This window comes from Emys orbicularis, chromosome 11 (assembly GCF_028017835.1).
Source record: "Emys orbicularis isolate rEmyOrb1 chromosome 11, rEmyOrb1.hap1, whole genome shotgun sequence".
NCBI classification, from domain to species: Eukaryota; Metazoa; Chordata; order Testudines; family Emydidae; genus Emys; species Emys orbicularis.
Window position 1 is genome coordinate 41,160,798 of NC_088693.1, and position 22,801 is coordinate 41,183,598.

General features: G+C 40.1%; 1 protein-coding gene across 1 annotated transcript in view; it reads right to left on the reverse strand.

Moving 5' to 3' along the window:
* Positions 1-22,801, reverse strand: part of SP3 (Sp3 transcription factor) — a 33,111-nt gene that overhangs the window by 6,031 nt on the left and 4,279 nt on the right. Inside the window, exons 4-5 of the mRNA XM_065413382.1 lie at positions 13,829-15,191; positions 3,162-3,354 (exon numbers count right to left, since the gene is read on the reverse strand). Coding sequence (XP_065269454.1) covers positions 3,162-3,354; positions 13,829-15,191 — 1,556 coding nt within the window. The remainder of the gene's footprint in view (positions 1-3,161; positions 3,355-13,828; positions 15,192-22,801) is intronic.

Here is a 22,801-nt window from a genome sequence, read left to right on the forward strand (position 1 = left end):
ACTTAGGGATCTGGGGCGAAATCAGTACTTGGTCCTGCTAGTGAAGGCAGGGGGCTGGACTCGATGACCTTTCAAGGTCCCTTCCAGTTCTAGGAGATAGGATATCTCCATAAAAAAAAAAAAAAAAAAAAAAACCAAAGACCTTATTTTTCAGAGTACTTTATAAGTTCAAAGCACAGCTCCAATTGACTTCAGTTGCAGTTGTGAGTTTGAGTGCTCCACACTTGTGAAAATTAGGCCTCAGATGTCTCAAATTGGGCAGAGACAATTAGTGGCTACCTATGAAAAGTTTGGTTTTAGTGGCTTGCCCAGCATCACAGAGGAACTTTGTGGCAGAGACAGGGACAGAATCCAATTCTAAGGCATTCAATTGCCTTAACCATGACACCATCTTTTCTCATTCACTAGGCGCCTTCCAACTTCTGCCACTAATGAAGCAGGGGTCCCACAGACAATAACACCATTCACTACACAAACCCAAAGAATTCCCCGAGCATAGGCCATCCTATGCTCTGAATAAGGCAAGGGTCCTGTGGAAAAAATAGTATGTGATCATGTATTGAACACTGTATGATAATGCATGCACATAAGGGGCCAAATTAAGGTTGCACAGACAACCTTAATTCTGGCATTTCTAACTTTTGAGCACTTGACTTTGCAACACTAACATTCTTTTAAAAATGTATTTTCCTAAGTTTTTACAAAAGCAAACTCCATAATGTAGAACAGGGGTGGCCAACCTGAGCCGGAGAAGGAGCCAGAATTTACCAATGTACATTGCCAAAGAGCCACAGTAATACGTCAGCAGCCCCCCCCCCCCCCATCAGCTCCACTCCCCGCTCCCAGAGCCTCCTGATCAGCTGTTTCGTGGGGGGAGGGGGAGGAGCGGGGGCAGGGCCTGTGGCAGAGCCAGGGGTTTAGCAGTGAGCACCCCTTGGCACATTAGAAAGTTGGCGCCTGTAGCTCCAGCCCCGGAGTCAGTGCCTATACAAGGAGACGCATATTAACTTCTGAAGAGCCGCATGTGGCTCTGGAGCCACAGATTGGCCACCCCTGATGTAGAACTATGCTGGCCCCCTATGAGTCATCAGCAAGGTTGGGACTTTAGACCATCAGTACAGACCTCGACCACTGGAGCTAACTGAGGAATTGGTAGCAGTAGTAGGCTGTTTTAAATGGTCACGAGTCATTAGAGGTGGAACAGACATACATTTTGTCAGTAGATATGCAGTTATTTACTAGACAGCATACGACTACTGAAACTCAAAAATCCTGCGTGTAACTCCCGGCTCTGGAGGAGAGTGCACTCTATTGGTTAGACAGCTCCACCCTCAAACCAGTCCTCCTCACACCCCTGGTTCCTGTCCCAGTGTTCCTCTTACCTACCCTTTCCTCCCCCTTGTCTCGTCTTCCCCTTTCCCTCCCCCCAAACCAGTACCACTCTGTTTATTCTCACCTCTCCCTGAGCTCCTGTCTCGGACTCTCCCACCTACCACCCTCTAAAGTCCAGCCAGGCTACTTTTTCCATGCTGACTGGGCACCAGCAGATTGCAGAAGGAACACTAAAAGCACAGGAGAGATGGTATTCCTGCTCTTAGTTTTGATGCCTGGTGCCAGAGCAACCCACCACTGGGAGGAGCATTTGCAGGGAAAGTCCTTCTTAGCCCCTGCAGCACTCAGATGAAGCAAGCTCAGTCACACTGTGAGGATGGTGCATGCAATATCTAGTTGGCATACAGGAGCATGACCATTGCAGAAGAAATCTTCAGAGAATTTAGCTGCCAGCCTATAGCAAACCTTTACTGAGCATCTGCTAATTCTGATTTTTCAGAAGCTTATTTGTCCAAATCTGAGATTTTCATGGGGGGGAGGGGGGAGACTCAAAAAGGCACATCACTGGCAACAAGGCAATCCCCTTGCCAAATTTCAAGTCCCAACTCCAAAGCATGGAGGTGCTGAAGTTTCTCAGTGAAACAGATATAAGTTTAAGGTGGGCAAATCAACATATTTTAACTTAACTATGTTATCAGAAACTACTGAACCAGTTTTACTGAAACAAAACAAAACAAAAAAAAAAGGTCAGCCTGAGGCAGACACCAGGGATAGAAAACTTCAGCCCAAATGGTTAGAGTCCAGCAAAGTTATAAGCAACTGAAAATAGGGTTTTATAATACAAAGTGTTGAAGCTACTTTAACTATAAACACTGCTAACAGCTCTGCCCATAATTAAGTTCTACTGTATCATTTTGCCAGGAAATACTTTAGCTGTCTGTTTTAGGTACTTTCCTTGCAAGCACATCAACAAACAAACAGAGAAGACGTGGAAGCAACAGGGGCAGCCAGACTTAGCTAGCCTCTCACAATCCTCAGACAGTAACAGGTTTGTAGAACCTTAGGATGTCAATACGTCCTCAAAACAGAATCAAAAAGTTTATATTTGATTTTCAAATAAACTAGGTGCCCATTTAAAATGGTTACCTACATAAGGTTGCCAAAATGGACACAAAAATTCTAGTACAAAGGCTATTTTCCAATATACAATAGTTTCAAATACAATAATGCTATCCTAGATATTTCCATTTCAGAAAGGCAACAATTTCTTCCCTCCTCCTCCAGTTTCTGACGCCCATAACAAAATCCTTTACTGAAAATATGTCAAAACACAATAGGTCTCTAAAGAGTAAAAATGTTACAAGTAGAAAAAAATCCAGGCTGTCTCAGGTTTTCATACCATTCCCTTCACTGTAGGAGACAAAGCCTTTGTTTAATCAATCATGAAATACTCAAACACAGGACTTAATCAAATCCTTGAAAACTGAGATACGGTAGGAAGTCAGTCTCAGATCTGCATATATAGAAATTCAACACTTTCATATTATTTAGGGCCTTGTTCTGCCAACCTATACTCATGTTGAATAGTCCCATTCATTTCAGTAGGACAATTCAACAAGCATGGAGTAAAACTTGACTCACTAGACTGCAGATTCTGACCCTTCCCCATAAACACAAAACAAGAGCTGGAGATGTTTTACTGCATAAGCTCAGTGCCCGAAGATCTCCAATAGCTACAGTCAAGAAGTTCATAATTGAGTTTCTTTTGAGTTTCTCATTATTTGTTTTCCGCATAACAAGTATTATATGGACCCTAAATAGTAGCATACCTCCCACCACCTTCTTTACAGTTGGGACAGGTGCAAGCAACTCGTCGCAATCTTTTTCCTTCTTGATGTGTTTGGTCCCCTTCCTCATCTACCACCTGTACTCTCAAATGTGATAGATCATTGGTATTTAGTGTAGAATCGCCACTGAGCTGCCACTCTTCTGGATCAGGCTCCTCTTCTTTAATCCTAATATCTAAGGAAAAGAACAAAACATAGATCCGTAAGTAGCCCATTAAACAGAGAGAAGCAAACCATAATGATGAAATCTCTACTGCAAAGAGCACTGTGTGTCATTCTGAAGTCAACAGTTTTTAGTGCATACTGACATTGCTGCTGTGCCCTTGTAGCCTATTCCATATTTAAAAAGTGTATTTAACTTTAAATTTCAAAGAGCAAGCCAAAACTAGAATACGTCTAAAACTTAAAGTTTGAACTGTTCTTGGTAGAGAAGGCCACCAAGACTATTTCTTTTGGTTGGGGCTCAGCGAGTGGAGTCCTTACAGGGGTTTGCACAGCCTTAAATCTGTTTTTAAACTGATATAGTTAAAGTTAAACTGGTACAACTTTCCATGCAGACAAAGCCTAAAGTTAAAAAATGTTAATACTACACTTATTCAGAAACTTAGTGAATGGTAAAAGGTAAATTAAAATGCTTGAAAAATAAATAAGAAACTACTAAAGATGTTACATTATCTGAATGCATGCATTTGCAAGGTAAAGTTTTAAAGGTAAACTGAAAGATTCAGAGTTTGTTTTATAAACCGTGAGACCCAAGTTCAGAGCTTCTGCAAGACAGACCAGCACCCTGAACAAGTACATCAGAAAATGGAGTTTAAAGCAGTATTAGGAATGTGTTTGTAATTTCAATATGTGCAAGAAAGAAACTGCACAAACCTGAACCTGAGTAGCGGCAGGTGAGTGAGGAACGGGGGAAAACTTTTTCAGGATAACAATTTTCTGCATTTGAAGACCTTTTCAGTTAGGTTTTATTAAAAATAAACTTGTAAACACAGCAAAGTTCTTGTTTCTTTAAATTAACAGCTATCTTTAAGCAGTGTCTTGCACATCTCCCCCCAAAGGGCAGTTCGGAAAGCGCTAAAGACACAGGGAAAAAATAAAACAGTTCCCATGAACCTGCAATAATTTACTGTATCATCTTGGGGTTTAAATTTACACAAGTAGCTAAAACAAAACCCCTAGAAACTGAAGTCAAAACAAGTATTTCAGTATTGTTTGCATTTTTGTATTGTTTCTAAATTATAACCATTTCTTTAGAGTTTTTAAGAATTAGACCATCCTAAGTTCTGAGCACATACACAAACACAATAAAAAGTATAATTTACAAATAGGACTATGCAAAAAACTCCACAGCTCAAAATAAAGGGTTTTTCAAAAGAAAACTCCCTACCACAAACTGATCATCATTCTCGTCCTCAAATGCTTGAGAGAAGAGCCAAGGGAAAGGGCTAAAATTTAGGAATATAACCTTCATTCAGTTTTTTGTTCAGTTAATTGTGCTTCAAGGACTAGAAAGAAAACCAAGGGGAAACCAGGCAGGAAACAGTCAGACATATAAAAACTAATCAAAATGCCCTCACATGCGTTTTAGTATGCCACAACACTGAATGTTGGTATTGCATTTCCATAGTTGCCTTTTGGTGCCCCAACGAATTACAGTTCTGAGGCCTGACTCGTGGATAAGGCCCTTCTGTACCCTGTGACAAGCTGGATCAAAATTCTGTTGCGAGGTCCCTAGATTCTATGGCAAACTGGTGGAAATTCTGTGGCAGCTTCAAATACATTTTTTTAATATACAGGTTTTTATTAAGTATGAAACGAGTAGTGCCAGCAATCATATCCACTGCATTTTTATGCTTCTATTCTATTTCACACTGTCCGCTTGCTTTCAGTTTCAACATGCCATATACACCTCTACCCCGATATAACGCTGTCCTCGGGAGCCAATAATAATCTTACTGCATTATAGGTGAAACCGCGTTATATCGAACTTGCTTTGATCCACCCGAGTGCGCAGCCCCGCTCCCCCGGAGCGCTGCTTTACCGCGTTATATCCGGGTAAAGGTGTATATCTTATTAAGATGAAATGAGCAGTTCACAAACTCAAAAGCTAATTGTTTCCGGTTTCTAAAAGTGCACTGGAAGGGACCTCGAGAGTTCATGTAGTCCAGTAATGGGGTGAAAATGAGCAGATGTAAATGCCATGTTTGAAAACTGTCCTTAAGCATGGTTTGCTATTGCAGCTACCATGACTGGGTAATCTAATATGGAGAGGATTTTTTTAAAGTTTCGGATATCTCAGTCTGGTACCGCTGGGCCATTTGCTTCTCAGATCACATGACAAAAGCGTCAGTCAAACTGGACCAGAATTAAGGCAAAAGGCTCTGGCCCTTCTCTCTTAAATTCCCATTCCTGTTCTGCCTCAACTGGATTTAAAGTAGTATACTCTTGCATTATTTTTTTTTTAAATGAGAAATTGAGAGTTTCATTCCACTAATTTTTGGTTTATCTACCTTTCCTGCCTGCAGGACTGTCAACTGATACTATTGCAAAGATATCTGTGGTTTTCAAAGTCTGGTGAACCTGTCCAGCGGTACAGAAAAATATATTAATGAAATTCTGCTCACTTACTAATTTCTTGGTAATTCTGCCTAAAAGTAGTTTGTCTCAGAACCAAGGCTTTTATAAAAGCATGGGTACAAGCTAGCTCCTCAAACCAGCCTCCTCACTGTTAAGATGAGCAAATCAGCAATCTACTTTCCAGAATGCAGCTACATTAGACTGTTTAATACAACCATCAAGATCAGGTCTTTTAGCACAGCTGAAAGGTTAGCAATGATAATTGGTCTGTAGAAGTCTATGAAGAGTTGTTAAACATTTGAATTCTAATCAAACTCTTTATCTTCTAGTCCACTAAGGAGACAGTTGCTGCTTCCGATCCTGTCAATATCTGGGACACTGTGGCAGGGGCGTGCTCCATTCCTGCCTCTTTCCAGACAAACTATGCAGAGACTTTCTTCAGGTAAAACATCCAGTGATTTACTTTAAAAGTTTGTTCCTACCACTTTTACAGATTGTGCAACACCTTTAACGGTATCCTGGGGCTCTAAGGCTCCCGAGCCCAGCAAGGGAGAGACTTCTTGTGGCCTAGGCTCTACTGGCCCACAGTTCTTTCACTTTCTCTCTCCTCCCTTCATTTTCTTCCTATGCCTTCATGCCTTCTGAGTTAATGAAGTGATAGGCTGGAGAGACTCAAAGGGTATCAAAATTGGCACAGTTCCCATATGTAAGTGTGCCTGTGGCATTTATCTGAAATTACTGTGACCAGAGTGCTGGATCTGCTGCTTTTCCCCAGTACTGTCACAGACACGATCTTAAACCCCAGAAAGTACTGAGAGGAAGAACCTGTCTACTTCATGGTTTCTGCTTGAGTACTTCTATTTATGCAGAATTATTATTAAACTACTTAAGAATTAATCTGGTCACTTTAGTCCTTACTTCAGGTGAACCCCCCAATACTGTAGGGAAGGGGGGGATACCTCCACACCGTGGATGCAATCCATCCATCCACAAACACTTTCAGTAAGCATCACTGGATCTGATGAGCTGTATAATTGCAAATATTAACACAAATGCAGCCTCTTCCCCTGGACACCAAAATCATCCAGTCTACCTACTCAGTTAAGCTTTACATGTCTCCCACCAGAGAGGTAGAATTATGGTTCTAACAGATACCATATAGATTCTGCAATGGCCCTCTGGTATACCCAAGTCAACTTCCTCATGAATATCACAGTTAAGTCATAGAGAGGTCTTAAGAGTGCAGACATTCAACTTGCATTTCCCATTAACTCATTCTATATAGCTGGGTCCCTTTGAAAGTCTGAGAACTTTTTAAATAAGCGAGACAAAAGGCACCACCTTGTCCTCTTATAGGATGTCAGGTCTCTGTGATTCAGTCTCTCTCTTTTTCTGCAATGCAGCAATGTCCTCCACATCTCTATGTGTAATACAGCTCCTCTCAACTTCATAGCTTTCCTTACTTATACTTCTGGATGGGAAGAAACTCTGCTGAATCATATTAGGCAAGAGTCAGATTTCTTGGGTGAGATTTTTGTTTGTGCTAATCTAAACTAACTTTCTCCTCCAAGTCTCCCAATAGCAGTAGTCTTCTGTGTCTCAGACTAAACTCTTCAGAACAGGAACTCTTTATGCATGTGGCAGTTATATGGTCAGTGCTTAACAGGGGTCATCTTTCAGGAATCCCTGCTGAAAACTACATCAACTTGCTGATGATCAGGAAAGCCTATAATCAGGTTCAAGCAGAATTTTTGCCTATTATAAGTTAGGCAAAAACCCTTATTGGGTAAACCAATCCTTTTGCTTCAACTCCACCCAATTTGAGGCTAAAGTACTCCGTGAAATAAAGGCGCTCTAAAAGCCCCAAACATAACTGGTGGAACATTCCCCCCAACTATGGAACCTGGCTGTCTTCTGAAGACCCTGTTGCAAATACCAGCATAGTCAGTCTTACAGGAGTTGGTGGAACCAGATTCCAGGAAGCACTGCTGCCCATTGGCAGCTGATGACATACTGCCATAATTCAAAAGGCCTTCTAGAGCTGCTTAAATTACACCACGGGCTACTCAGGCCTCTGAAGCAGCCCATCATCAGAAGGGGACAAAGGTGGCCTAAAATCACCTTAGCACCCCTCTTCCTGGATTCTTAGTGTCACAGCGCAGATTCTTTTAAACAAAGCAGGTTGAAGTCATTTCCACGTTGATTTTCCTGCCAAGACCTCTGTTCAAGGTTATGTATTTCTCCTACAACATTAAATCCTAAATCAATGGAAGGAATTTTAGGGTATATCACTCCTGCAATACTTCGGGGCCTGATCCAATGCCCACTGAACTCAATGGAAAGTCTCTCTACCACTCTCTTTAACTGGCTTTAAATCAAGCCTTAATTTATTAAAATCATCAGTTGTTGCATGGAGAATAGAAACCCAAAATGCTAAACTCAGGTCTTGGTAGGCAGTCTTTCATTTCACAATTAAAGTAATGAGTATTAAAGTACTGTATCAATCATCAAGATCAGCAAAAATCCAGTTAAAACCATTCTTGCAAAGCGTGCCACGAAATACCTGTTTTAAAGGACCACATGTATTGCTTCATCAGTCAGTCATTTAAAAATAGTCTTAATAGAGCTTAAGTCAGTATCACAATACATATTATGTGGCAAAGAATACTTACCATATAGTAATTACGGTTCTTCGAGATAGGTTATCCATGCAGATTCCACTCTTGGTGCGCATGTGAGATCAGATTTTTTTTGATTAGCGGTGTCCACTGAGCCCTACCTATGCCATGTATGCACACTCATGCCCCAAAACTGAAGGCATAAAAAGTGGGATGGCCACAACTCACACTCAGTTTGTTCCCCATAAAAATTCCATACGAGAAGGGCTTTGATCAGCAGGGATGGAGGACAGGTCATAGAATCTGTATGGACAACACACCTCAAAGAACCAGTAAGGTACGTAGCCAATCTCTCATCCTCAAGTGATTGTCTTGGTGACCATCAAACAGTGCTACCTGTGCTAGGATGTGAGTGAATGAAGGCCTGCTTGAAAAGTAGTATACAACTGACCTACCAAAACGAACATCCAACCTGGAGGCTTGCACCAAGGAATAAGTGAGTGGTAAAGGTGAGGATTAAGCTTCACATCGCTGTTCTAAGTATCTCTGATGTGATACCAAGACAACCAGAGGCCCCTGGAACAAGCTCTAACTTGTCAAGGTGGCTCTTAGTAATAGAAGCAGCAAAGCTGAAAGTAAAACTTATTAGGCAGCAAGCAGGAGCATAAACAGAAAGGCCTAAGCATGTTTGGCGTTGCTGATCTGAGGCCCATACACAAATTTTTTCTAAATAACATGGGAGCAGAAAACTGCTGATGTGAAATGAGTCAAGTTCAAAAATTCATACTGACAGTTCCTTTATAAACAATGGTTCACAGTATTTCACCAGACATATTAAAGTTTTCTGAGAACTAACCTGAGGGCTACAAATGTGTGTATTCTGTTCTTTAGTCATTACCAAGATGTTAAAATTTTTGGTTTTTTGAAAACCACATTTCATGTTAGCCCTCAACCTCTTATTTGTTTCAGCCAGTTTACGCAAGAAAGATGCCAGAAAAGTTTTATATTAATAATGTGGTGAAGTTCTCTTGGAGGTGAAAGATACCTGGCAAGATATTAAAGTTTGTCACTTGGGCAAGTATTTATCCAGAAAACTATTTGGCCCTTTCAAGGCCAAATTTAAAATTACTACATTATGCTACATTTATGTCAGTGTGATAAGGAGCTAAGGCTCTGGCATGGATAGGATTAAATCTCTTTCATGAACAGACCACCTCTCCTGCTCTCTAATAACCAGCATGAGTTGATTATCAGGTATGAATGATGATGAGCTTCACTGGCAGCAGGTACCTAATTCTCTGAGCAGCTGTTTATATAGCTCTACAGAAAGACACTGTTGGGAGAAAAAAGGACTGGGACTGAGAGAACTCCTTCCTCAAGAGATCTTAAATTAAACAAGCTTTACATTATATAATTTACTTTGGAATTATATTTGGATATAGTCAGCAAAATGTTTATAGACCTTCACTTCTGGGATTTTTTTTTAAATATAAGCTGAACCTGACAGATGTGCAGTATCAACCCAGATGTGCACATTCCCTTGGCTAGAGCCACTACTATTCCAACTGCTTTATCAGTTTTCTTCACATTACTTTTGGGAACCAAAAGTACTGTACCATCATAAAACTAAATCCAGCTTCTAATGAAGAAACCCTGATCAGAACTGATCAAGTTATATTTGCTATGGGGAGTAACCACCCTTAAGTGGGATTCAATAGTTAACAATAAACTAATTTGAGAAGCCTTTAAAATTAGATTCTATGCAACTCATCAATTATCTAGAGAAATGTCTTCAGAGGAGCTAACGTACATTGTCATTTTTTTTTTTTTTAAGTTTAAGTTTTAAGCGTCTCCTAAAGCAATGCAACAACTAAAGTCTACATTTGGATAAGGAGAAATTATATTATGTAACTGAAACTGAATATTTTTGGGGGACAGCTAAGCAGTAATGTAGCCTTCAAATACGAGTCATGTGCACCTAGCCTCTCGTTTTTACAGCGGGCATGCAATATGTCATTGATAAGTGCAGGGCCGGCGCAACCCATTAGGCGACCTAGGTGGTCGCCTAGGGCGCTACAATTTGGGGGGCGGCGACCGCGGTGGTATTTCAGCGGCGGGACCTTCCGCCGCCTCTGTGGGGGGTGGCATTTCGGGGCGGGACCTTCCGCCGCCTAGGGCGGCAGAAAAGCTGGTGGCGCTCCTGGATAAGTGCAGGTAAAAGGAGAAAGCTGCTAGAGATCTTTCCTTATGGTTAATTTCTAGTAAGAGCATCAGGATCTGAACCCAGAACCTAGGTGAGCAAACTACCTTTTTGACAGTATTTGACATTTTGGAAATTTGCTGTATTTTGTTCTGCACTCCTCAGATCTAGATAGCTTCAGACCTGACTATCTACTAATTGCTTTTCCCCACTCCGGACAATAACAAGCATAGCAGGGGGTAACATGAGCTCTTGTAAACATCCCAAAACAGAATGTTAACTAATTTAAGATGAAGACTTTCCTTCAGAATTGATTCAGTATAATGGAAGGTTCTGCATATATGTAAGGTATTGTACACACTGTTAGAACTAAAAGCAGTAACAACCTATTTTTCAAGTAAAGCGACAAATGGTCCCTTTCTCACTGGACTTAACTTATTTTGCAGTACCTGATTGTTTTTCCTTTTGATTCACCACTTTGTTTACTCATGAGGCATTCTTGTCTCATGCTGACTAAATCTCTCAGCAGTAAAGATGTCCTCTTCAGATTACCTTGAAACCAAGGTAGAGAAGAGCACCTCTTAACAGTAAATCAAGGTTGAAGGGACGAAGTTCTAATTGACCTACATACTTCACAACTGCGTAACAGCTCACATGATTTTATTCAAACTTCACACACACCAATCAGTTCCAGCCTGAGACAAAGCATAAGCAGATTTTATTTTTCCTAGGGCTATCAACCCCAAAGGGAAAACTTTAAAGAGTATAAGCAGAATACAACCTAATTATGCCTTCTGTGAAAGGAGGAGCTTTAGTGCTTCAGTTTGTCTAGTAAAATAAAGAAATGCAAAGAAAACATTTCCCCTCACCTCACCTTAAAATTTTGCAATCCTCCTCATATGTGGTGAAGAGGGATCCTTCCTACAGCCCAAAATAAAATAACCTGTCACATGTATCTTATTGATTTACCTTCTCTTGTTCTATTATTCGCTCCTCATCTCTTCCCCTTTCATTAAAAAAAAAAAAAAACTAAGCTTTTTTTCTTCCTTTTTCAGGCCTGAAAAGCATAATTTCTTCTCCAATCCTAGTGATTATTCCCCATACCTATTTTTTATGCATATCCTCTAAAATAGAGGAAATCTATGATATTGCAAAAGCTACAAAGAGTTATAAATAAAAAGGGAGGAATGGAACACTATACTACAGCAGTAGAAGGCTGTGGTGAATGGAGACGGAGTTTAGCCATTTTAATACACAATATCAGATCTGTGCGGTAAATTTTCTGTGGAGACATGCACCAAATAAAATGGATTTAAATTTTTTTATTTGTGATTTTGGGGGAAAGGAGTGTTGTGATATGTGCAGGAGGGACAGATTAAGTTCCCAAAAAGTTTAGGGAAGGGACTTGGGGAAAAAAAACTACTAGCCCATTTACCATTATCAGAAAGACAGAGAAAACCTCAGTCTCAATTATAATCAAATTTTGCTGATCCACCAGTTTACATACAATTTCCTTCTCCCGTAATCCATTATTTCTGTGAACTTTGTCCACATTGCCCCCTTTACTTATCTCCCTTCCCTGGCCATAGCAGAAATACTCTGTCAGGGAAGGCTTGATGGGTTGTCCCTGCAGCCATTCAGAAGGCATTCAAACTTTGTGATGCAAGCCATTCCCCTCCTGAAATGTCCCAGAAAGCAAGGGGCCAAACTAACTGACACTGGCACTATACCATGACAGTCTTCATTTTTCACTCCTTGTGTGCATACTTTTCTCTTTTGGTTTCTGTATGCTTTCCCTTCTCATCTCTTCTCTCTCACCCAGGATCATGTTTCTAGTACTATTCCAGAAGCATCAGCAGAGTCTACATGATCCTGTACCAAATGTAAAACTTTACAGAAATAAAGCAGTTCTGATCCCTGTTAGAAATTTATATTTCTATGTAATATAAGATCATGAATGGAGGCTATATTTTACTTGGCTATTGTTGGTCTAGACAATTTTCCTTAATAACTTAATGGTGCAACAGCACATGAATCTGAGGCCATCTTCACAAGAACAAGAATTAGAAGAAAGCATTATGGTTTATTATTTTAGAATGAAATTTTGGATTCTGAATGGAAAGCAAAATTGCTGGATACACAATAGTAATAACCATTCAAGCCCAAAACTACCAAGTCTTTGACACTTGGGCCCTGATTCAGCATAGAACTTAAGCACACATTTACCTTTAAGCCCATGAGAAGTCCAATTGATTTAATTGGACCTACTCATGCACTTAAAGTTAACATGTGTGCTTAAGTACCATGCTGAATCAGAGCCTTAATTAACATGATTATCTTAAATCACATAGGCTAAGAGTAAATGGTCTTCAAGTTTGGATTTTTAATTCATTGTTGGAAGGACATTTTTCTGAAATAATTACAATTCTTATCTTACCTATGGAGATAAATGTCAAACATTCTAACTTTTGATATCTACAAGCATCATCTTACAAGCAGTTAGCAGTTTATAACTTACAAGCGGTAAGTTATAATAAACTTATAAGCGGTATGTATAATAAACATTGTGCAAACAAGTTGTACTGGAAAGTAAAGTCACTCATTCTTAAACATAGCTACCATGTAGATGTTTGTGCATTTGTTTCACTTCTACTTGTACAAGTTCTGTAACCATAGTTTTGTTCAAATTAAATTGGTAGGAAACATGATTAACAAAATGGTAGATCAATAATGGCAGAGGTTCTCAACCTCTGATACATGACACCTTGGGGTCCATGAACGTTTTCAGACAAGTAGGAGTGGTATCCTCAGAAGCATTTGGATTTTTCCTATAAAACTTGATAGACTATATGATGAGAGTCCCTGCTAGGAGGGAGATAAGGTAATGGCACTGCTGCCCTGTAAATCTGATGGTCAGATTCCCCACAATTTAGAAGAGAGGTCCTCTGCTTCAGAAAACTTAGAAGCATAGAGACACCATTTTAGAAGGTGCTAATGTTGACTACTTTAATTTGAATAGTTGAAAAATCACAGTAACTTACATTTTAGAGAGTATATTTGACTACGTTCTGCAACAATAGTTTCTTGCGAATCAGTTGTTCAAAGTACTAGTATAGCTTGATCAGCTAACTGTATTTTGTATGCATCCTCAGCAAAACAATGTAGTTATGATTATCACTGTTCAACAAACTACACAGTTAAAAAAAAAAAAAAAAGCCATTTTTCACAAAGAGTTAGAGTAAGATAAATACCTGCAGGACTGTCAGCATTTTCTCCTGGGTGCAGCTGAATACCAGCAGAATCTATAGAGTTTACTGTAACTGTCTGCAGATTTGGCAATTGAGCAGTACTCAGACTAACTGGAGTTGAAGTCAAGGCCCCACCTGCTGCAACTTGACCAAGAGTAAGAGTCTGCACAGGTGTTAGAGTTATTTGTTGACCAGGTGCATTCTGAATCTGCAAGTTTTGCAAGTTTTGGACACCTTGCACCTGAAATGTCTGCCAAGTGATCTGCCCAGAAGGGGTCACTGTTTGTGCCTGAATTAAAAAAGTTCCAGGATTGAGCTGCAGCTGAAGATTTTGTAGAGCCTGTTGCGATATACCTTGACTTGCTTGCACACCATGGATTGTCTGTTGCGCAATACCTTGTACAATTTGGGCTTGACTGGTTGGTTGCTGAGACTCCTGAAGTTGTATGTGTTGTACAATAGGCTGTGCTGTGGAGACCTGAATATTCTGAGCCTGTGTGTCATCAGAGACTGATGTCTGGATGTAATTTCCCTGAAGGTCAGAACTGTGTACTTGCCCACTATTTGTGGTCAAGCTGTTTGCATTTTGTTCCAATATACTTGTACTGTCTATGGTAACAGGCAGTTGTGATGAAGATGATGTTGGCACAAATAAGTCATTATCAGTGGTAGTTTCTGTAATTTCAGGAGAAACTTGTTCACCAGTCCTTTCAGAAGTGTCTGAACTATCCATGGCCTGTCCAGTATTTATCAAATGTCCATCTGCATTAATGCCTGCAGTCATGGTTTGAGAACCACTGTTGAGTCCCAGAGAATCTAGATCAACACTATTGATGGGTACAAAAGTAATATTTCCTGGTAGTCCAAGAGGGACATTAGCAACTACTTGTGCTTGGCCAGGAAAGGAAGAACCACCAATTGCAACTCCCTGAACCTGAACTTGACCAGTCTGTGATAAGAGATTCTGAATATTTGCTGAAGGTGTTCCAGAGGCAATTATGGTTTGATTAGAGCCAGGAATGATCTGAATTTGACCAGTTTCTTGATTTATACCACCATTATCAGAAGAGGTTGCAAAGCCAAGCTGAACCTGCTGACCATCGGCCGTCTGGATCTGGGGTATTACTTGATATTGTACGTTAGACACTGTACCATTTGATGAATCTGATCCTGGTGCAACAGAAAATATTTGTTGATTTTGCAAACTCTGAATGGGAAGGACATACTGTCCACTTGAAGTTACTGTGGCAGCACCTGGAATCTGTACTATATTACCAGCTTCATCCTTTATAGTGGTAGGAGCTGCAGACAAAACCTCCCATCTATTTGGAGTTCCTGCTAATTGTACAGAAGACAAATCCCCTGTCTGAGCAAAAACAAAAAAAGGAAAAACATTTGAAATACGATATACAGATCATATATGCTAAAACAAGCATGCATTACATTCAATACTATATTGTACCAGAGGCTGGTATGCTACTGACATACATGCAACATAACCCACATGAACAGCAGTAGCTGATTCAGAACTTCAAAATATACACCTTTGTAAGTCAGCGAGTGCCTAAATATATCACAAAGTCAAGTCCTACAAATGAAAAGACTACATAAATTACTCTATCATTAGAAACAAAATAATAGAGCTTTTTCAAAATGCAATATTAAGAATTCAGGTTAACATTCATAATGCTTACGTGTGTGTGTATTCATTTGAATTCCTGATAGTTAAAACATATCTTATCAGTTTAAAAATCATATACTCAAATTCCTCCTTACCTGTGCTATTACCACTACAGTAGTGTAACGTAATTACTTAAATGCTAGTTTACTTTTCATTATTTATGCTGTTGATGTTTTCCAGCTTGCTCATCTAGAATAATGAAACTATTCTGATCTCCTTTAGTCAGTTTCACTTTCTGATTCCCATACCAGCAGCAACTATAGACTGTTTGGATGCAAGCACTGCAGGGCAATGCTCATCTTTTCACTTAAATGTTTTTTTGGTTTTTTTTTAATAGAAAACAGGGCTGTCAAATGATTAAAAAAATTAATTGCACTGTTAAACAATAATAGAACACCACTTATTTAAATATTTTTGATGTTTTCTACATTTTCAAATACATTGTATTTTGTGTTGTAATTGAAATCAAAGTATACAGTGCTCACCTTATATTTTTTATTACAAATATTTGCACTTTAAAAATATAAACAAAAGAAATAGTATTTTTCAATTCACCTCATACAAGTACTATAATGCAATCTCTATCATGAAAAGTGCAAGTAGAATGTAGAATTTTTTTTTTCCGTAACTACACTCAAAAATAAAACAATGTAAAACTTCAGAGCCTACTTCTTGTTCAGCCAATCGCCAAGACAAATAAAATTTATTTAAATTTACCGGCAATAATGCTGCCTACTTCTTATTTACGTCACCTGAAAGTGAGAACAGGTGTTTGCATGGCACTGTTATAGCCAGCATTGCAAGGTATTTACGTGCCAGATATGCTAAACATTTGTATGCCAAACATTTGTATGCCACTTCATGTTTCGACCACCTTTCCAGAGGACATGCGTCCATGCTGATATGGATTCTGCTCGATAACATCCAAAGCAGTGCGGACTGACATGTTCATTTTCATCTTCTCAGTCAGATGCCACCAATAGAAGGTTGATTTTCTTTTTTGGTGGTTCAAGTTCTATAGTTTCTGAATTGGAGTGTTGCTCTTTTAAACCTTCTGACCGCATGTTCTACATTTCGTCCCTCTCAGATTTTGGAAAGCACTTCAGATTCTTAAGCCTTGGGTTGAGTGCTGTAGCTATTTTTAGACATCTCATATGGTACCTTCTTCGGGTTTTGTCAAATCTGCAATGAAAGTGTTCTTAAATCGAACAAGATATGCTGGGTCATTACCCAAGACTACCATAATATGAAATATATGGCAGAATGAGAGTAAAACCATGGAGCAGGAGACATACAATTCTCCCCAAGGAGTTCAGTCACAAATTTAATTAACACATTTTTTTTAAAAATGAGTATCATTAGCATGGAAGCATGTCCTCTGGAACGGTGGCTGAAGCATGAAGGGGCGTACGAATGTTTAGCGTATCTGACATGTAAATACCTTGCAACGCCAGCTACAAAAGTGCCACGTGAACGCCTGTTCTCACTTTCAGGTGACACTGTTAATAAGAAGAGGGCAGCATTATCTCCTGTAAATAACAAAAAAAACTTGTTTGTCTTAGCAATTGGCTGAACAAGAAATAGTACTGAGTGGACTTGTAGGCTCTAAAGTTTTACATTGTTTTATTTTTGAGTGCAGTTATGTAACAAAAAAATTTCTATATTTGTAAGTTGCACTTTCACAATAAAGAGACCATACTACAGTACTTGTATGAGGTGAATTGAAAAATGCTATTTCTTTTACTTTTACAGTGCAAATATTTGTAATAAAAATAATATAAAGTGAGCACTGTACATTTTGTATTGTGTTGTAATGGCGATCAACATATTTGAAAATGTAGAAAAACATCCAAAATATTTATAATAAATTTAATTTGGTATTCTATTAACAGTGCGATTAAAACTACGATTAATCAAGGTTTTTTTTTAATAGAGTTAATTTGTTTTGAGTTAATCGCTATTAATTGACAGCCCTAGTAGAAATAGTTTTATTCGATTTTGTAAGCCTCCTACCCAATAATGAAACCTACATTTTTGACCTAAACTGCCTTGCAATGTCAATTTTAGAGAATAGTTTACATAAAAACTGAACTTGTATTTTTGTCCTTAGTAGAAATACTAGGAACTACTTGGAAGTTTCCACGAAAAAGCATATCTACTATTCCCAGAAGCAAACCCTCTTTATGATTTTAAGGCTTTAGGGAGCAGGGAGGAAAAAAAGGCAGATCCAATAATCAGACTCCCCCACCCACCTTTAACCTTTTACAGTTTTTCCTGCATTAGATACAATCCTTTCTGCCAAAAGGACAAGTTTTAACCTCCTCCCGTCTTTCAACATCACAACTTAAGAGACTAGAAGAATTTCTGCCAAGCAATGCAATGCACCACCCTCCCCTAACAGTCATATCACACGCAGCTCTCCTCCTCTATCTAGTTAGCCCCATAATTTTGTATTATCATTTTAAGAGAATCCTTGGTTGCTGAAATGCTGTGAAAAATATATAGATGATTATTCTAAAAACAGACGACTATCGAGATGTACAGACAGTATCTATTCCAGCCAAAGGTGCAGTAAACAATATAAGAAGAACTGAAAAAAATAGTGGGTAAATCTCTGTGGCAAGAGAAGCATAGTCGTCTCCTGTTCTGCATTAATTAAAAAATAATCATTCTATTATTCACTTTTATTATCTGTTGGAAAAGCAAGGCAAACAACAAACAACAAAAGACTGAGGCTGCAGCAAACCCTAACTCAGCAGCCTAAATAAGTCAACGAGAAAGTTGCATACGGAACAGCACTACAGTAGAACCTCAGAGTTTCAAACAGCTGGGGAACGGAGGATGTTCATAACTTCTAACTCTGAACAAAACGATATGGTTGTTCTTTCAAAAGCTTACAACTGAACGCTGACTTAATACAGCTTTGAAACCTTACTATGCTGAAGAAAAATGCTACTTTTAACCATCTTAATTTAAGTGAAACAAACAGAAATAGTTTCTTTGCCCTGTCAAATCTTTTTTAAAAAACTTTCCCTTTATTTTTAGCAATTTATGTTTAACACAGTATTGTACTGTATTTGCTTTTGTTGTTGTTGTTGTCTCTGCTACTGCCTGACTGCATACTTCCGGTTCCAAATGAGGTATGTGGTTGATCAGTCAGTTCATAATTCTGGTGTTCATAACTCTGAGGTTCTACTATACTTGCCAAGGCTACAAACAGGGATTAGCTTAGTAACCAATAGTGTACCTATACACGAAAACCTCTCCTCCAGCACTAATTCAAACCAGACCCACCTCCTATGCAATACAGGAGTGTCATGCCCCAAACACCTATCTTTTCCCCTCACCATGTCCAGTGGCTTTTGTCCTTCTCCTTATGCTGGAAGCACACACCCGCCTTGTACAAGAAGCTCCCCAAATTTCTGCAGTCCCCTGGAATCCTTTCCCACTTCCCTCTCTTCAAGTGTTTTGGCTCTCAACCCTTCCCCCTCCCCCCCCCCCGACCCCAACCCTCACTAAAAAGGTCTACTGGTCGCACTATAGAGCAAATGAGGATCTCCAGGCAGGGGGCTTTGAAGCAACCCTTCCATATATGGTGTGTGGTTGGCTAGCAGATGCTTCCTGGAAACATCTGCTAGCCAAGTGTGTTGCTCCTGCAGCTGGCTCTATCACTGACTACAATGTGAACCATGAGCAAGGAGGGGCAGAAAAAGGAGCTTCTGGCTACTATCCCAATTTGCTAATATCAGAACAGCAGACTGAGCTTCCATGGTGGAGACGGATGTTTGACAGCTTTCCCCTGCCTTGACTGGCCTTCTGCTATTCCTATCACAATAAACTTTACTGTTTTGCCCTTTTCTTACAAACCACAGAGTTGGTATAGCAGTTCTTGGAACTGTACCTTGCCATCTCTTCTAGAGGTAACAGCTCCTATTGTGCTCCCAAGCTGGGCAGGGGCTAAGTTATGTTAATAATTATAAATCCTACCACTGACCTAAAAGAAGCAATGTCTAATTTAGACTAAGACTACTATTGAGCTCAAAGGTTCAAACCTAAATAACACACTGTTTGCCTTCAAGCTCTTAACAACATCTGAGCCATAATGAACAGGGTTCAGAGAGTGGTGGTCCTTTCTACTCTATCAACTGCTACTCAGCCAGCAGAATGCTTTGGGGGTTGCCCTTTCAGAAGGGAAGGTGCAGAATGCCGGCATCCAAAGATTCCATGTCAGTTGAGAGAGAGGGAGGGACAAGGGTCTGAGGAAAGTGCAGTGTCCGTGGCAGAACCCACTTCGCCCGAGAAGGGAACAGGACATGAGGGAAGTTAATAGGAAGCTGGCAAAAGTCTTTAAGTTGAGCACCAGGAAGTGAAATGAAGCACAGAAATGAGAGGGAGCAAAAGCAGCAGCCAGGGACAATGTGACAGAGGAGGAAGCACTAAACAGTAAACCCACCTGAAAAGGTCAGTGTCCTTTGGGGGTTATCAATGTTTCATGTGCTGCAGGAGGGAGACAGGTTATGACTCCTGCCTGCTCAGTCTTTTGATTACTTATTTTATCTACTGGGAATTGCAACAAGCTTGTTACAGAAAGGTGCTCTCCACCAAGGTGAGTTTCTCATTACTAAAGTCCCTTCTTATAAGAATGATGGTCAGGATGACTAATTTTTTTTTTTTTTTTTTTTTTTTTAAAGAGAGGCTGCAGCAACCCTAAGTCAAATGGTGTGGGGGGGGGGGGGGTGCACAAGTTTAGAGGAGGACCCTCTATCCGCAAGAGGTAACCTAGCACAATTGTGGGGGAAGGGTTGATGGAATAACACCCTCCCTCCCATATGAAAGCTACAACAACAGGGGTGCACACATGCATGCTCTTCAAGAAAGGCAGTGGGGCTAGGTAGCAAGCATGGCCCTGAGCACTCTGCTGGTAGCTCTGTCCAGAAGCAGTCCCACTACACCAGGGGTTCTCAAACTGTGGTTTGGGACCCCAAAGTGGGTCACGATCCCATTTTAATGGGGTCACTAAGGCTGGTGTTGGTCCTGGGCCCCACCACCCAGGGCTGAAGCCCAAGCCCCACCACCCAGGGCTAAGGTTACATGTCCCCCACCCAGGGCAGAAGCCCTTGGGCTTCAGCTTTGCCCTCCCCCCTCATCTGGGGTGGTAGGGCTCCGTCTTTGTTCCCCCCTCCTGGGGTCATGTAGTAATTTTTGTTGTCAGAAGGTGGTCACAATGCAATGAAGTTTGAGAACTACTGCACTACACTATCAGTATCCCTTTGACGGGGTGGGAGGTTTAGCACAGTGGGGCCACTAGCGGATCTCAGCGAAGCGGTGGCAGCAGAAGCAGAACACTCAGGGCCAGTAACCAACACTGTTTTCCCTCCTAATTCCAAGGTTGCTTCAGCTTCCAGTGGAGGAGGGAAAACAGGCATCATATGCTGATTCTAGACTCGCCCAACTGTCTTGGGCAGTTCTGTGTGGTGGAGAGGTTGACCTGTTTCACCCTTATCCCTTTAACTGCTCTGAGATCCTTGGTGGTAATCTCCTCTCCCTACCCTATATATCTCCCATCCACTCCCTTACGTGGACTGCCCAGAGGAGCATTCCTCATTAAAGCTATGGAGTCTCTCCTTGGATGGGGGATCCTTTCTCTGCTCCAGCCCCCGCCACCCCGGCCAGTCTTCGGGTGCAGCTTCTTCACACAGCCACTTTTGCACCCACTGGCCCTGCTCCCCACAGTGTTGTAACTGCCTGGGCAGAAAAATGAGGGAGAGGAAATGAATCAAAATACCCTAAATGTTTAAAAACATATATAAATGACCAAGAAAGGTCACTTAACTCATCCTAATGCTCATTTTTCCCCATAAAGTGCACTGAAACAAGTGAGCAGTGTATCAAGTTTAAGATTTTAAAAGGAAAAATTCCATCTTGAATTGTTTGAATTTTTTTTTTTTTTTAAGAAGGAAATTCCAATTTTATACACTATGTTTAAGAATACGTAATTCAAGTGGACAATCTCTTTTAAAGGTCACCTGTAGAGATAAAAAAGGCAGATTTGTGCCCTTTTTTGTTTCTTTGAGATATAGGGCAGGCTAGGAGGCTTATTAATTTTTATTTTTTAAAAACACTAGACATTGAAGTCCATTTAAGCTAAGGCCTGGTCTCCACCTAAAACTTACCTAGCTATGTTACTCAGGGCTATGAAAAATTTCACCTCCTGTGTGACATAGTTACGTCAATCTAACCCCTACGGTAGACGGGGTAAGGTTGATAGAAGAATCCTTTTGAATTAATCTTTTGTTAAAAAGATTCAATAGCGTTAACTCTTCATTTCAGGTATGAAGAACTCACATACACAACTCGTACCTCCCGACTAGTGCTTCAATACTGTGAGTGTTTTATGCTCTTGATGTTTATATATTTAATAAAAAACAAACAGAAAATCTTTTAAAACCCCAACAATCTTTCAAACCTTCTTTAAACATCTTAAAAATCAAAAGAAGCAACAAGACTTAGTCTTTGACAGGTCATCTTTAAAAGAAAGGGAATGAAAGTTACACTTGCTGAAGCTTCAGGACTGCTATACTTAGTTCTGAGCAAGTACCAAGAAAACACTACCAGAACGAGGAACCAATGAGCATTTTAAGATCTGATTTCTTGTACACCATCTGGGAGAGAAGTGATTTATAGAATTGTAAAAAAGCAACTTTCACCTTTCCAATGGTATAAAGCATATATTTCTTGTTAGGTTGCAAAATACAGAACCTTAAAATCCTCTCATTTCAATTACTATCTTGATTTTCTCTACCACCAGTCCTCTTCCCCAAATTCATTCTAACATGATTTTAAACATGTCATTTCAGTTAGAATTTAACGCATCTAGGTTTTCAGATGGCATGAAGCACTGATGGCTAGTTCTGTGGATCAACCTATACCATAGTAACCTTAAACTAGTAAGTCTACTGTTTTTCAGGAAGACAATGTCACCCCACTTTGTCAAAGGAACGTAAAACAGAGGCCTTGTCTACACTACAGAAGTTATACCAACTTTTCACCCTTTAATACATGGAAAAGCATTGCTGGGAACCATCAGTGTAACTTACCTTGAAAGTTTATAGAAGGAAGAACTAGTATAGCTTGAATCAGTGCAGAAGACGCAATTCACAACCACAAATGGGGCAGTCAATTCTCACAGCTCCCACCATTTGACCATTGTCAGAACCGACAAATTTCTCAGTCAGCCAGCATTCTTATTTCCACCAGCTGAGTACCCACTCCTATCCTGAGTGCCTCCTATCATA